Here is a 16,821-nt window from a genome sequence, read left to right as displayed (position 1 = left end):
ATAGCAAACCATCTGGCCGGAGTCTTAAACGTGCGTGCGGACAGTCTCAGTCGCCAATTCTCGGCAGACCACGAGTGGCGTCTCCATCCAGATCAAGTCCGTTTAATCTTCCAGAGGTGGGGGTTTCCTTGGGTAGATCTGTTTGCCACTCGAGAGAACGCGCATTGTCCGTTATTCTGCAGCCTCCAGTATCCGATGCAGGGAGCGTTGGGGGACGCGTTTCAAATAACCTGGTGCGGCCAGTTGCTTTACGCGTTTCCTCCCATACCCTTGATTCCTCGAGTATTGAGGAAGATTCGCCAGGACCGGGCTCTAGTCATCCTAATAGCTCCGGATTGGCCAAGGAGGGTATGGTACTCCGACCTTCTCCAACTCTCAATGTGCCCTCCGCTCCGTCTCCCTTTCAGGGCAGACCTCCTCTCGCAGTCGCAGGGGCAGGTTCTACACCCCAACCTCCAGAGTCTGCACCTACATGCCTGGAGATTGAACGGGGCAACCTGAGTTCCTTCTCTCTCCCGCCTGAGGTAGTGGATGTTATATTAGCGGCCAGGCGACACTCCACTAAATCTATCTACGCTAATAGATGGTCTAAATTTGTTGCGTGGTGTGGAGAGAGGCAGATTGATCCTTTGCATGCTCATCTATCGGACGTTTTGTCTTTTGCTCTGTCTCTAGCGCAGAAAGGTTGTGCAGTGGCTACCATTAAGGGTTATTTATCGGCCTTGTCAGCCTTCATATGTCTTCCAGACCAACCATCTTTATTTAAATCCCCTATTGTTATCAGATTCTTGAAAGGTCTTCTAAATAAATATCCTCCAAAGCCATTCGTTATGCCGCAATGGGATTTGTCCTTGGTCCTGACTTTCCTTATGGGGTCCCCTTTTGAACCTATGCATTCTTGCCCCTTAAGGTATTTGGTTTTAAAAACAGTCTTCCTGATAGCTATAACATCAGCAAGGAGAGTGAGTGAGTTGCAGGCCTTATCAGTAAAGCCCCCTTATACAACTTTTTATGGGGATAAGGTGGTGTTGAGGACCAAGGCTGCTTTCCTCCCGAAGGTTGTTTCACCCTTCCATTTGGCTCAGGCAATTACTTTGTCCACGTTCTATCCTCCGCCTCATCCTTCCAAAGAGGAAGAAAGACTGCACCGTCTGGACCCAAAGAGGGCGTTGAGCTTCTTTATTGATAGAACAAAGGATTTCAGGCTGGAGGATCAGCTGTTTATTGGATACGTGGGCAAGAGGAGAGGAAAGGCAGTCCACAAGAGAACACTATCTAGGTGGGTTGTTCTTTGCATTAAAATCTGTTACTCTTTGGCAAAGAAGGATCCTCCTGAGGGCATTAGAGCTCATTCCACCAGAGCTAAGTCGGCCACTTCGGCTTTGGCCAGAGGTGTTCCTGTGGTCGACATCTGCAAGGCCGCAACTTGGTCGTCCCTTCACACTTTTGCAAAACATTACTGTTTGGATTCTGAGGTTAGAAGGGACGGCCATTTTGCACGGTCAGTGCTGCAGGATTTCTTGGTTTGACCATTTAGGCACCCACCGCCGGGCGTGGTACTGCTTTGGGACTCTATTCATTAGGTGAGGAATCCACAGGTAGTTGTATCCATCAGAAGAACGAGTTACTTACCTTCGGTAACGACTTTTCTGGTGGATACATTAGCTACCTGTGGATTCCTCACGGTCCCACCCGCCTCCCCGTTGCCTTTCTGGTCTTACCAAGTAATCCTTGAGTACGCTCCTCTTGGTCTTTGAGGGTGCAATAGATGTTGTATATATTATATGTATATATGTATATATCTTTGTGTATATACTTGATGTGTAGATATATATTTTAAAAAAGAGAGAGTTATATATATATATAAAAGATTTACAGTTATTCATGCAATGTTGTGTATTTTTACAATGTAATGGGATGTTGCCTTGCTCTTTCATTGCATTGCCTGGTTGTTCTCATGCACGTAAAAAATGATTGGTACTGACGTCCGCACGTCGTCGAGGACCTCTTATTGCCTGTATGACGTCAGACGGCGTCGCGTGGGCTAGAGTGACGTCCTCGTCGACGTGCAGAGACTAGTAAGAAGATTTCTGTCGAATGCTGGCGCCATGGGAGTATTCATTAGGTGAGGAATCCACAGGTAGCTAATATATCCACCAGAAAAGTCGTTACCGAAGGTAAGTAACTCGTTCGTTGTGTAGATGATCAGCTATTTGGGGTTCAGAGGGACCAAGAAAGGCAAGGCAATGCAAAATAGGATTCTGTCCAGGTGGATCTGCCATGCACTGGCTGAGAAGGAACCCCCCCCCAGGAGGCTGTGTACTTACTCCACCAGGGCCACTACGATGGAGGAGGAGGGAGTTGCTGGTTCTGGGTATGACCTGGGGATGAGTGAACATTTTCACAAAACACTATTACCATGTCAGCCATATCTTAGGGGCTTTTGGGGCCATTTTACCAACTTGCCCATGAAAGGCATCCTTATCTGAGTTCACTCCTCAAAACCTGCTGCATCTTTGGGAGGTACTGTTGCAGTATCTATTCCAAATGTGGAGAATCTGCAGTTATAAGTATCCATCAAAAGCACAAGTTGCTTACCTTTGTTAACGCTCTTTCTGGTGGATACTCTAACTGCAGATTCCTCACTGCCCTCCACCTCCTCGGTTAGAGGAGTGGACTCCCATACATCATAAAAAGGTCCCAAGTTAGATTTTGACACACTGTCACCTCTAATTTGTTCAAAGTGCTCCGTGTCTCTGGGAGCGGATGGAATGAGATTAATAAACTGACATCAGCATGCAGAGATGGAGTTTATATGGAGCTTTTTCTGTCACTTTCGCACTATGAAATCACAACAGAAACATATGGTGCCACCTACCGGCATGTCGGTATCATTGTTGGTTTCCATCTGAAAGAGTGTTCCCAAAGCTAAGTAACTTGCTCCTCTTAGCTGACCTTCATCGGGTATTGTTCCAAGCTCAAAGTTACCCATTCCACCCCCGCCTTCACCAAGCATTTGGACATTTTGTTGTATGCTGATGACTTGTTGCTGTTAGATCAGAATTCAAAAGGACTGTAATGGGACCTTCATTGTAAAGATAGTTACCAGTCAATAAAGAAAAATAACAAGTTTAGCCAGCTGACTCCAGGAAACTATCAAGTGCTTGCAACCTGTGTGAAAATAGAAACTGTTGTACAGTATAAAAATCTCGGAGTTACTTTTACAGTACACTTGTGTTAAAAGGAGCCTTTATGGCATTTAATCCAAATAGTGCATTAGCATCACTTAATATATTGTGCCACTTCAGTTGAATGGAGGGCATTCCGTAGTACTTCTACTTATTGACACAGTGACACACCCCTAAATTTCCTTTCCTTGTAAGGCACTTTAGTGCTAGTTTATAGTGGTGCGTGTAGGAAGCTGGCTCTTTATATACTATATCAAAATGAGAAATAGTGTGCACAGAGTACAGGGGTTCCCTAGAGTTTTAAGAGAGGCTAAAGTAGATAATACTAATGCTCTCTTTTGTGGTAGTGTGGTCAAGCAGTTAGGCTTATCAGAGGGTAGTGCAAAGCATTTGTTGTACACACACAGACAATAGAAGAAGCACACACTCAATGACTTAACTCCAGACCAATGGTTTTTATAACTCAAAAATCCATTTTCTTAATTTATTTCTAGAACCACAAGATTCAAGTTGCAGGTAAGTACTTTAATAGTCTTGTATTTCACACATATATCAATAGCACATTGTGTGAAATCGATAAGTTATGCAGTTTTTGAAATATTGGCAATTATCTGTTTTAAAAGTTGACAGTGCGATTTTCAGAAACAGTTCTGGGGGGGGGGAGATAGTACTATTTACAGGTAAATACTCGACTTACAGTTCCAGTCTCCGGGGGTTAGGAAGTCCACAGGTTGGGGTTCAAGTTAACCCCAAACACCCACCACCAGCAACACAGGGCCAGCCGGTTGCAGAGGTCAAAGTGTAGGCAAAATTAACATGGGCTCCTATGGAGACTGGGGGCACTTGGTTTCAGATCTGCAGGCAGGTAAGTACCCGCGTCTTCGGAGGGCAGACCTGGGGGGTTTTGAGGAGCACTGGGGGGGCCACAAGTAGGCACCAAATATACACCTTCAGCGGCGTTGGGGCGGCCGTGTGCAGGGTGCAAACAAGGTGTCGGTTCTCCAATGATTCTCTATGAGGGGACCTCAGGGGGCACTCAGAGGCTGCAGGCGAGGTCCAGGAGGTCGTCTCGGGCAAACCACAGTCTGGACATGGAGGAGGGCCACGTGCTGAACTTTGCTGCACCTGACGTCGAGTTCTCCAAGGCCTGGGGGCTGCGGGTGCAGCGTGTCTTTTGGTGTCGGATATCTTGGTCCAGAGCTTTCACGGTAAGGGTATCCTCGGGATTCCCTCTTCAGGCAGTGTCGTGGAGGGGTGGAAAGGCCAACCCAGGGTGGGCACTTGCTCAGAATTGCCTGGGGCTCCTCTCTAGCTTGTTGGGCCACCTGGACACAGGCCGTGGGTGTTGGTGCAGAGTGGTCAGGACTCACGCATTCGGAGTGGGGGGGGGAGTCCTTGGTTGTTGTTTCTTCTTTGGACAGGGCCGCTGTCCACAGGAGTTCTTGGTCCTTTTGGATACAGGGCAACCCTCTGGATCTTGGCAGAGGTTGCTGGTCCTGCTGGATGTGTTGCTGTACTTGTGCAGGTTCTTTGAAGCAGGAGACAGGCCGGTAGGGCTGGGGCCAAGTCAGTTGTCATCTTCCTTATTCTCTGCTGGGGGCTTCCGCTATGCAGTCCTTCTTCTTCTTGTCATGTCGCCAGGAATCTGGTGAGCTGGGTTCAGGGAGGCCCTTAAATTCTAGATTTAAGGGCGTTTCAGGGGTCAGAGGGCAGTAGCCAATGGCTACTGTCCCTGAGGATAGCTACACCCTCCTTGTGCTCACTCCCTTTGGGGAGGGGGGCACAACCCTAATCCTATTGGTCCCTGTCCTCCAAACCAAGATGGAAGATTCTGCAGGGAGGGGGTCCCCTCAGCTCTGGACACCTCTGGGGTGGTCCTGGCTGGGTTGGTCACTCCTTTTTGTTTTCCCTAATTTTCCTGCCGGACTTGCCGCCAAAAGAGTGGCTTTGTCCTGGGACACTGTAATCCGAGGCTTGAGCCTTTGAGTCTCACCACCAGGTATTACAGTTCATGAAGCACATCCACCCAGGACAGGCTTTGTTTCTGACCACTGAGAGCAGAAAGGTTCTCACCCCATGTGGTCAGAAACTTGTCTGAAAGTGGCAGGCTGGCACAGACTAGTCAGTCCTGCACTAGCAGTTTGGCTAACATACAGGGGGCAACTCTAAGATGCCCTCTGGGTGCATTTTTCAAGAAATCCCACACAGGCATCAGTGGGGGTTTATTGTGCCTAGACATTTGATATCAAACTTCCCAGTATTCAGTGAAGCCATTATGGAACTGTGGAGTTTGTAATGACAAACTCCCAGACCATATACTCACTATTATCTAAACTGCACTTACAATGTCTAAGAATGGACTTAGACACTGTAGGGGCATATTGCTCATGCAGCTATGCCCTCGCCCGTGGTATAGTGCACCCTGCCTTAGGGCTGTAAGACCTGCTAGAAGGGTGACTTACCTATGCCACAGGCAGTGGTTTGTGGGCACGGCACCCTGAGAGGGGTACCATGTTGACTTTGCTTTTTCTCCCCACCAGCACACACAAGCTACATAGGCAGTGTACATGTGCTTGGTGAGGGGTCCCCTAGGGTGGCATAATACATGCTGCAGCCCTTGGGAACCTTCCCTGGCTACAGGGCCCTTGGTACTGTGGTACCTTTTACAAGGGACTTAACTGTGTGCCAGGGGTGTGCCAATTGCGGAAACAAAGGTACAGATTTTAGGAAAGATCACTGGTGCTGGGCCCTGGTTGGCAGGATCCCAGCACACTTTCAATCAAAATTAATCAACACTAGGCAAAAAGTTGGGGGGGTAACCATGCCAACAGTGGCAGTTTCCTACAGTGCGTGTCTCCTAATTTTAATGAGCTATATCAAAATCCCTTTTAGTGGACCATGGGGCACACAGAGGCTACTGGGCCTAACCGTGATGGATAAGGCCTTTTACTCCTGATGGATTCTGAGAATGTTCAGTCCAATAATTACTTTTATAAGAAAAATAAGTATTTTATTACTGACTCTACACACTCGTAATGACATCATAAGCCATAACAAAGGTCGGGCTGTAAGTAATTGTCAGGCCTGTCCTACCCTTTATGTTATAACTTGGTCAGGATTATTCCCTATTCACTGGTGGCCTCATTCAGATAATTTTTTCTAATAGGCCGTACTCAAGAGTTCCCCTTCCACTCCTTAGCAATTAGTCAAAAGTGTATATGGTGCCACAATACCATTAGCATCAACTCACCCATGGCCCCACAGGCCCGCTTCCAGTACTAACCACTCAAGTGGTATAGATGCAAAATTCATTAGTACCCTGAAGTTTGGCAAACCTACTTCTCATCCTAAAATGTAACTCAGCATTATCCAGCACCTACTAATGCCCCAGTTACCTGCCCATAAACCAGCACTTTTTTCTACTTCAGGTGGCAAGCAGTTTGGTTGAATTTAGATTGAGAGTCATTACATTGTGTTCTTTACATCGGGAGTACCTTTACATCGCAGGTTATTATATGATCTCCCTATGTGTGTGTGTGTGTGTGTGTGTGTGTTTAAGATGAATGTACTTGTCCATTTTAATTACTTTTAATTTTAATATGTTAAAAACCCTTACTAACTCTATCCTAAACACCCACTCCCGAAAACCTCCATACCATCCCTATCCACTACCTTGCCTTAGCCATAAAAACCCTTACACCTCCTATACACTACAATTCCCTGAGCCCTAAAAACTCAATACTACAACATGTACTATACATCCCTAAGTCTTAAAAACTCCTTAATACCCCTTTGCAATACCTATCATGGCTCCCTAAAAATGCCTTACTACCTCTAAACACTACCAGTTCTTGAGCCCTAAAAACTGCTTATTACTCATGTGCATTGCCCATCCCTGAGTCCTGAAAAATCCTAACTACCCCTATATAAATTTTAAAAGTTCTAAAATCTATACCCAGCCTTTCTTAATAACTACTTATGTGTTAATAACTTTAAATCTAATTATTTAAAATTAATTTATTTTTCACTAAACAGTTCTTTAAATGTATTTAAAATATGTAATTACTATTTCAACTTTGAGTCACATAGCCTTAACATATATATATTTGAATGTGTCTATCTATCTATCTATCTATCTATCTATCTATCTATCTATCTATCTATCTATATTTATCTACATATATATATATATATGTATATATAAAACTGAAAATAAAGTGTACAGTAACGTTAATGTTAGGGGTATATTTTAATGACAATATAAACTATTTGAACTCAGAAAACCACAGAAATTCACCAGCTGTAGTTAGCAGAGGTTACAGCCCCGCGTTGCACTGCCTATGACCTCACATATTACATCACTCATGACATGTTCTGTGACATCATTTATGACATCACTCATGACACCTCAGATGACATATTGATGACATTACTGATGACGTCACTGATGACATCGTCAAATGAGTCTGCTAGTTTATTTTATAGGTTACATTGTGGTGGGTAACTACAGTATTAATTTTCTACCTAATTGTGTACAGCTTGTGTCCAGCTAATGGGTGTAAGTGTTTATAAAATGAATGTGTTTCTAATGCATCATAGGTGTGTAGAGGTTCTGAACATTATAAATCTTTGTTTTGAAGAGTAACTCTTTGTACAGATGACAGATGATGACTGTTAGTGTCCAGTATGTTCCACACACATTTTTTTAGTTCTGCAAAAAAGTTTTCAAAAGGGCAAAGATTCTGCATAGTGCTACTAAGTATTGTAAGTAGCCTAGATTTACTAGGCAGAATTGTTGTAGCATGACAATTTCTTCATAACATAGAAGACTTTATGCATCAGGTACTAACCCATGTACATGTGCCCATGTATATGTGCTTGTTTAGCTTTAAAAGATAGGCTATCTGTAAGGTGTGAAGACCGCAGATAGAATGATCTTTAGCCCCTTCAGACCTTGGTTATTTTAGGCAAATAGTGTATTTTGAGTGTACACTCTGTGGTGTATTTCTCATGATAGTTTCACTGTCTGCAAACAGTGTAGCACAAAGTAAAGTCTCTCCATAGAGTAAACACTGTTCACAGTACCCACTTTTCTACTCTACTTCAGCTTTTTATCTCATTATAGTTTTGGTGACTGTGAGGGGTTTGATACAAATAAAAGCTGTCTGTAGTAGGGCATTCATTCTGGAACAGACGTTGAGTATCTTGAGGAACTTAGCTTTCTGTGAACAATTGTATACATGTTGAACAATATGTGCAATGAGGGTTTCCCATATATCTGTGGTTGATTGTTAATGTGAACTAGCTACCTGTGAAGTGTATGGTATGAGGTCAGTATTTCAACACATGTGGCGTCAGATTGGCCCCTAGGCCTCGCTTGCAGTAAGGTACTGCATCCAACACCCTGCAGGCAACGATCTGGAGGCAGCCACCCCCATACTGCACACAGCCTACCTTTTAGCCTGCCTCTTCTACTTTTCTGACCTCGTTTTTGCTGACTTTCGGACTGTGTGCACTTCACCACTACTAACCAGTGCTAAAATGCTTGTGCTCTCTCTCTCCTAAACATGGTAAGATTAGCTTATCCCCAAGTGACATATTTGTATTTACTTATAACTTGAGGCCCAGGGCATGTAAATTAAATGCTACTTGTGGGCCTGCACCACTGATTGTGCCATCACTTAAGTAGCTCTTTAAAAGTCTCTGAGGCCAGTGTAGAGCCTGTGTGTGTGCAGTTACACTGCCATGTCAACCTGGTAAAATAACCCTTTCACCAGGCCCAAACTTTCCCTTTTTATACATATACGTCAGCTCTAATGTAGGCCCTGGGTAACCCAGATGGCAGGGTGCAATGTATTTAAAAAGCAGGACATGTACTTGTACGTTTTACATGACCTGGTATTGAAACACTCCCAAAGTTGTTTTTCACTACAGCAAGGCCTAGCTCTCCCATAGGATAAAATGTGGATTACTTCATTACATCCTATAAGTGTAATTCACAATCTGGAAGATAAGTTTTTCGAGTTTGCTATCTCTGAAATCGCAATTTATGGTAAAATCAGATTTTAAATTATAATTCTGAAAATCCCACTTTTAGAAAGTTGCCATTGCCTTTAGCCATTTGGTTCTTTCTGCTTGTCTCTGATCACTTGTCTGGGGTGGGTGACTGCTGGGCTTTTTGTATTCCCCCCAGACAGCCAAACACAGTGGGAGCTTAGGTGTGACTTATTGGGCCCTAATGGGCCATTCTTGCAGGATGGAAGGGAGGAGCTGGCCATAGCCTCACTCACACCTGAATAGGCTGTGTCCTGTCCCCACACAAAGGGCTACATGACCCCCTGTAGTGCGGCTGGAGCCATGGCAGGAAGGGCATAACCTTCAAAGGCCTGTCTTCCAAGTCTCCCCCACATCAAAGGCCAACTGGTCATAAGCACTGGACCTCTGACACCACCAACTCAGTACACTTCTGGTACTGCGACAACTCTACCAGGAAGGAGCACTGGTGTGCTGCTGAAGGACTGCTAGACTGCTGCTTTGCTGGACTCCTGTCTTGCTGAGCTGCCCTGCTGCCTGCTATTTCCCTGTCTGGGTGAGAAGGACTGGACGTGCATCACGTGAACCCAGTGTGACTCCAAGGGCCAGCTGGCTGACCTCCTGATCCGAAGTCTCAAGGATATAACAGACTTCCAACCACCCTGATTCTGCACCTGAACTCAGCCAACTGTGAGTCTGCTCTGCCAAGTGGTGCCACTCCAGTCCTAGACCCTTGGAAGTGAGCCTAAGGTGTTGGAACTAGTGGACTCAACGCATCCTCTGCTGCAGGAGCAGAATTGACACACCAGTGCTGTTGTGTGGAACAGAAATGGTGCCTTGCCTTCAGAACCTGCACTGTGATGCTTTTCCCGGCACCAAGTCTTTGCAGCCCCGTCGTAGGCAGCCTCAATGGCAATGCCGAAAGTCAGCATCACAGTCTCTGCACTCATCGGAACTGATGCGTCGCCTCGACTGCATGACGCATCCTTGACCCTGGTCTTCGCATCACTGGCGCTTGGAACCGCGATGTCAACACAGCAGGAACTTGCACCCAAACTCCAACGCATTTCAGAACTGGCGCATTGCTGCAGCTACGTAGAGAATATCAATGAATCACCTCTAGAGCGTGGAGAATGTTGACGCATCACCTCTACTGCGTGGTTCGCAACCTACACAGTACTCCACAACCAGGATTAAGGAACTTTTGTTCAGTGGGCCTAACTGGGTCCCTGAAGCTGGCCAGTGCTTTATCATGGTCGGCTTGAACTTTTCACTTTGTCCCAGTCTGGCGCGACCAGATATCCCCAATTGGTGTTTATTGCTTGTAAGCGCAATTTTACAGTTTAATCCTTAACAATTTATAACTCAAGTTCTATTTACTTTTATCGTTTAGCTCTTTGTTTTATTTATTAAATTAAGTTCTACTTTTCTAACCTGGTGTGGAATCTTTTTGTGTGCTGCATTCATTGTTTTACTGTTTGAAGTGTTGTACAAATACTTCACACACTGCCTCTTACATTAAGCCTGACTGCTCTGTGCCAAGCTACCAGAGCGTGAACACAGGTTAATTAAGGGTCTGTTTGTGACTTACCCTGACAAGAATTGTGGTTGCTGCTTAATGAGGGTGCATACCTCTGTCAACCAGAAACCTAATTTCTAACACGTGTTAAACAAAACAAACTGTTTTTTTAAGCTTGACTCTGAATCCTTTTGCACGTTTGTGCTAAGTATACACAGACGCATGACACATGTTAATATATGTCAAGTTCTGTGATGTATATTGACATCATCACACATTTAGGGGTACATGTAAACACCACTGCAATCTTGTAAATGCTATGGAAAAGACAGCACGCTATAAAAGAATGACATAAATACATGCCAGAGCCCCATTTGCACCCTGGGCCAATTTTGCATGTGATGTCAAAAGTTTTCATTTTAAGGATGTATTGTAGAACTCCTCACTGAATACTAAGCCATAACTGTGTCCTGGAAAACTTGTGTGAGTGCAGCTTGTTTCAGAAAACTAGGATAGCATTGTAGAATGCTATATTGTAGTCTGTCATGCTCAACACAAGAGCACTAAAGGTGCCCCAAAACACCTTTTGGTTGGTACACTTTTTGAGGGACGAATTGGAGAACTGGTCTGTTGGTAAAAAAAAAAAGGTGCAGCATCGCATAATTTGTTGTGCGACAGACACCACTGAAGGTATTGCTAGGGTTGTGATTGAAAAGAAACTTGGTGGATAACCTGTTCATTTGTGCAGTATTTCTTGACAGCATGATATATATTTTTTTTGTGAATTTCTTTCCTAGACTCACGACCAGGCAGTGCAGGAGGAAGACCATTTTCCAGCCGAAGACCTAACACTGCTCGGCCCTTGTTAACTTCGAGACCATGGACTGCTGAAAAGCCTGTATCTTTAGGTAGACCTGGCAGCGCCCGCCTTCTATCTGGTGGAAGCTTAAGTCCAGAATCTACAAGCTATAATGATATGTTGACAGAGGACGAGGCGAGCGATTTGACACATGGTAATGACTCATTTGGTATAATACTTTATTGTAGAGTGTACCCCCACTACATTATTGTCACTACATCGAAGGTACACTACATTGAGGTCACCAAATATATTTAGCAAGTACATTGATGATCTCTACTTAACAAACATAAGCAACAAGATTAAATTGAATGTAGCGGTTAATAAATAAATCAATGAAACCGGGAAAAACGCATTTATTTCATTAAATAAAAAAAGAAAAGTCGTTCCTCGAGTTATCCTGAGGTATATTAATTTCAGATTTTTACATTTCACTTAAATTTACATACATGTTTGACTAATTAGGTTTAGGGCCCATTCTAGAGTTTGGCAGACAGGTCACTCAGTCACAGACATGACGGATATCCCTTCCGCTGTAATACAAGTACCAGAGGATATAATACACTTGTGATATGGCGGACGGGTTATCCTTCACATTTATGACAGAGTAACCGTCTGACAGGCTGTAAATCAGGCCCATAGTTAGTTAGAGTAATGGCCAATCCAAAAATATTACATACATCGAAATAAACTAAAACATATTTAACTTAAAAAAAGGTTAGTTTCTCCACCCAACGAATGCTTTCATATTAGATTTTTTAATTTAATATAAGTAACAATTAGGGCAATTATAAGGATTAAGTTAAGGTTATTTCATTACAATAAATTAAATGAAAGTAAATTAAGATCATTAATAGGTATACAGTGAAACAAATGTTAAAGTTAAATTATGTCAGTTAAATACATTATAGATTTGATGTAATGTTGTTGGGTAGTTTTTAAAATAATGGTTCTCAGTGTAGTTCTACTGATGTAGTTCTAGAGTAGCAGTGACATACGATCTTATTTTCCAAATGTTCTTATTTTCCAATTTTTCTTTTAAAGAAGAAGGTACCAAAGGAACTCAAACCCTTAGCATATCTCAGTACTGGTGTTTTTAGATTTAATGACTTATTTAGGAAGTCAGTGGTAGACAAACTCTGCTCACCATTACTATGGGGATGTCTACAAATGTTCCCTGGCTTCTCCATTCCCTATGATACTTCACACCTATGCTGGCATTGGTTGTACCTCATGTGTATTTAGACACAAGCCAAGGGCCGGAGTCACTCCCCTTTCAACAATCGATCAAGCCATATTTGCTGGTGGTGTGAGGGAAGGGCTCTCTACAGGGTAAATACTTTACCCCTGGAGAAAATTATACAAGCTGCATAAAAGCCCATATGGTTTATTACATGATATTCCCAGAAGTATGCCTTGAAACGGTAGGTGTTGCAGCTTTCCAGGCATGCTACTGGGAAAATTTGTAATCTGGAAAAAGTAGTACATCTTCCACCACATATAATTGCATGGGTGCAGATTTACTACAGGTAAGTAAATAGGGCACACTGTTTTCTGAAAATACACTTCTGCTGATGAGGGCTTGATGAATCTAACCAGGAGGAAGATGGGTTGTTTTCTAGTTCACCCTTTAACATACTTTCCTAGATAAAATGAAATACATTCTGGGAGAATCCACTGGAAACATACAAAATATTTAAATTCCTCCTTGAGGGGAATCGTTTTTTAAGACAATGTGAGTACCTAGAGGCAGTGGTGTTGTATCTGCTATTGATTTGTGAGAAACATCTATCTCTAAAGATGCCAGAAGCAACAGCTCCATGCCATTCTTGGACACCCAATTTCTCTGGCCGCATAAGTAGAAATAGCAGTATGGCTGTGCTCCAAATCAAGATGTATTTATCTGGACGCACTGGTGTCTAGTAATTCTGTCTTTCATCATACTCAAGTACAGGGAATTACTGTAGTCCAACCTAGCCATAATTCAAAAGGATACAGGAATCTTATATTTAAACTCTGAATAATAAGTAATATTTTTCACTGTTGTCCGATACCAAGTTTTAAAATTAGTCTCTGTCAGCATTCCACTGAACTCAACTTACTGTGTATTCATTTTTTTCGATGCCAGGCAGCAGTTCTAAATCGGGAAGAAGAAAGAGTTAGCTTCAGTAGTAGTAAAACTGTACAGGCTAATGAAAATATATCTTTGCTTTCATTTTTAGGTAGACCTACTGCCTTCGTACACGTCTGTAAATCATATTCTACTGAAGTATGTTATGTGGTGGCTTATTCTCATCAAATCCTTTGCATCCTTAGAAAGTACCAGACCAGGTTTCTCATTGAAGGCTGATACTTGTGTCACCAACCATACTCAATCCTTAATTTAGTGGTAAAGAGTGAGTTGTGAGCTGATGGTAATTACAGCTGCTGCAGAATGGTCTTTGAAAGAGATAAGCTATGTTCAACTACAGCAAATTCTTTGTTTGCAACTAAAACTGCCATAAGAACACACACAGACAGCATAGCTGATAGTATTAAAACATACATCCAACAATCTATTGAATACTAAACATACTAAAAGAAGCGTTTTCATACATTTACATTTGTAATAAAAAGGTGCAAACTCCATAAAGAGCCATGTCCTGAAGAACTTTATACTATGGCATCAAATCCCTACCAAGATTTACAAGTAATTAATTCAGTGGACTAGATATATGATGCTACTGGAACATATATTGATGCCATGTTTGACCTGTACTATAACGCTAATATGTCTTTAGTATGATATGTAAACAAAGGCACTAACTTCGAACTACATAGCCAAATCTTTCTAATGCAAAAAAGCATAGGATGCAGGATAGTTCCACTGTGACCCACCTCACAGACACAGGAGCCATCAATATTCTCTGTTATGTTCCATTTTCCTGTGCAAGCATGTACTAGAAAGGTACCAAGCCTAAATATAATATTCATAGTGCAGCAGGATTCAACAGACAGCTCACCTAGGTATAATTAAAATCTGACTTCTGGTTCTGTTGTTAAGTACCTGGATACTAAAGAACTCCCTTTGGCACTTCAAGGTAACATCTTTTGCTTGGTGTGCCAAAAACGTTCCTAGTTCACCCTTCTCATGATTTTGTTTGAGTATTTGGATTGCCCAAAATGCCCCACAAACTAACTCCTATAGTGTTTTCTTATCATGTTTTCTTATCATGGGCCACCTGTTCACATTTTTTATGACTCTCCATAATTAAAACATCAGACAGTGATCTAAAATAAGTTTCCTCGTCTGGATTAACATGTAGCATAAATAATAGCACAACAGTATGTAAAGCGATTATGTCAGCATTGCGATTGATATCCAGTTCAAGCCTTAGAAAGAACTGAGTCAGACGCAGGGAAAATCTCAGAAAGTAATTCTCAAATCTTTAGCCCTCACTAACATTGATAACCCCTCCCCCCAACAATTCTGAATTGTACATTGTTACTGCGAGGCACCCATATTCTGCCTCAAGGTACATTCTCTTTTTTTACATCCTGGTCAACCTTTGGTCCAACTTACACCCAAGTAAATGAAGAAAGAGACTCACTCTAGAAGTATGTCCCTAATAGTTTGTTTTAGCTGATCTTCTTAATTATTATTTATTTTTGTAATATTAATAATAATGTTTTAAAATCAATATTTTCAAATGCTTCTAATAACAAATGCACTGTATGCATATTGGAGCATAACAGTTTTGGCTCTTGAATTTATAATTTGCAAGATAATCAACAATATCATTTTTAGCTAAACCCCAATGGTTATTGGAAATTCTTCTGTGTGTTCTCCTCACCTTCTATATCTAACTCTGGTTTGTGCAAATATTGCAAGGATACAAGCTCTGATTTACGCAGGCCCTTCTCACTTAATGAAGGCCATAGTTGATTGCGATTTACAAAATTATAGATTTTTAGACCTGTGGAGATCGTAAACAGAGGGACATTTCTGAATTGGGCATATTTGATGCTGATACAATATAATCTTATGCGATCTACAGTTCCTCTCCTTTTCCTAAACTCTGTCTGGTGGTTACTTAATATCCTGTTGCTATCCACTGAGGCCTCTCCAAAGTTTAATAAAATATTGCCATAAATGTTGCTTGCTCACGCCACCAATGCTATTGACCAGCAATTGGCCAGATTGGAGCAGCTCCCTTTTTATATAGTGGATCACTTATCACCAGTTGCCCGGTGCATAGGTACATTGATGATCACATAAAATAGAATGGTCAATATTTTTAGGTCTGCATAACATAGATCAACAGACACATTATCCAACCCTTGCACTTTACTGGGTTTTTAGCTGGCAGCTCCATATTCATGATAAGGCTAGCTCTGCTGTGGCGGATATGTGCCAAAGTCAAATCCTTGTTTGTCTTGTCAAGGCCTTACATGAAGAATATGACTGACTAAAGTGCTTCACCCTCTTGTTTTCTTGTGTTCCCAGTTCTAAAAGGTTAGTTCTCCCTAAGTAATTGCATGAAGTATTTCCCCAAAATGTTTTACCATTTTATTTACCCTTTATAATTTTTAACAACTATTTTATAAGGAGACAGAGGTGGTGTCTCCATCCGGGATTGAATGCTCTGGTCTTAGGGCTTTACTTAACTATTGATCTTTGTGGCCGATTGCCCATCACACATTCAAACTGCTGTGGAGTTGTGTAGGAAAAGACATTTGTCCTTTAAATGATTCTCATCAAGACTCATTAATTGTCCTCCCTGTGTGCAAGATACCAAAGCACTTTATTAAAAATAGATATAAACGACACATTATCCTTGGATGCTATTAAAAGGCTAATAATGGCCTGGTTTCATTTATTTTCATTTAAAAAATAAGCCAGTTAGTCACGAATTTAGCAAAAGCTGATTATAAACTGCTTACACAATTTTATTGTATACAAGAAAAAGGCTGCCAGAGACATGAATGCAAAAACTGGCACTGTGCCTTTATTGGCTCCACCTTTCCATCTGTGCCCCATCATACCACACAGGTGACAGTTACATTAGTTATTGTTTCCGACTCCTGGTACATGGTTCTTGGATCACTGAGATTGTTTTTTTAGCTTTTGTTTTCCTCTATGGAAATCCTTCACAGTTTTTTTCACTTGACGTCCATAAAGGCTAACAGTGTGTTACAGCCTTTTTCTAACAGAAAATGTTACATGTTTTTGCCAGAATACT

The 16,821-nt window shown here is 42.3% G+C and overlaps 1 protein-coding gene across 1 annotated transcript in view; it reads left to right on the top strand.

The window, feature by feature from the left end:
* The window catches only part of LRRC56 (leucine rich repeat containing 56), a 623,145-nt gene that overhangs the window by 403,991 nt on the left and 202,333 nt on the right, over window positions 1-16,821 (top strand). Inside the window, exon 10 of the mRNA XM_069223062.1 lies at window positions 11,538-11,753. Coding sequence (XP_069079163.1) covers window positions 11,538-11,753 — 216 coding nt within the window. The remainder of the gene's footprint in view (window positions 1-11,537; window positions 11,754-16,821) is intronic.

This window comes from Pleurodeles waltl, chromosome 3_1, assembly GCF_031143425.1.
Source record: "Pleurodeles waltl isolate 20211129_DDA chromosome 3_1, aPleWal1.hap1.20221129, whole genome shotgun sequence".
In the NCBI taxonomy this organism is placed as follows: domain Eukaryota; kingdom Metazoa; phylum Chordata; class Amphibia; order Caudata; family Salamandridae; genus Pleurodeles; species Pleurodeles waltl.
This window is presented reverse-complemented; position numbering and strand designations above follow the sequence as displayed.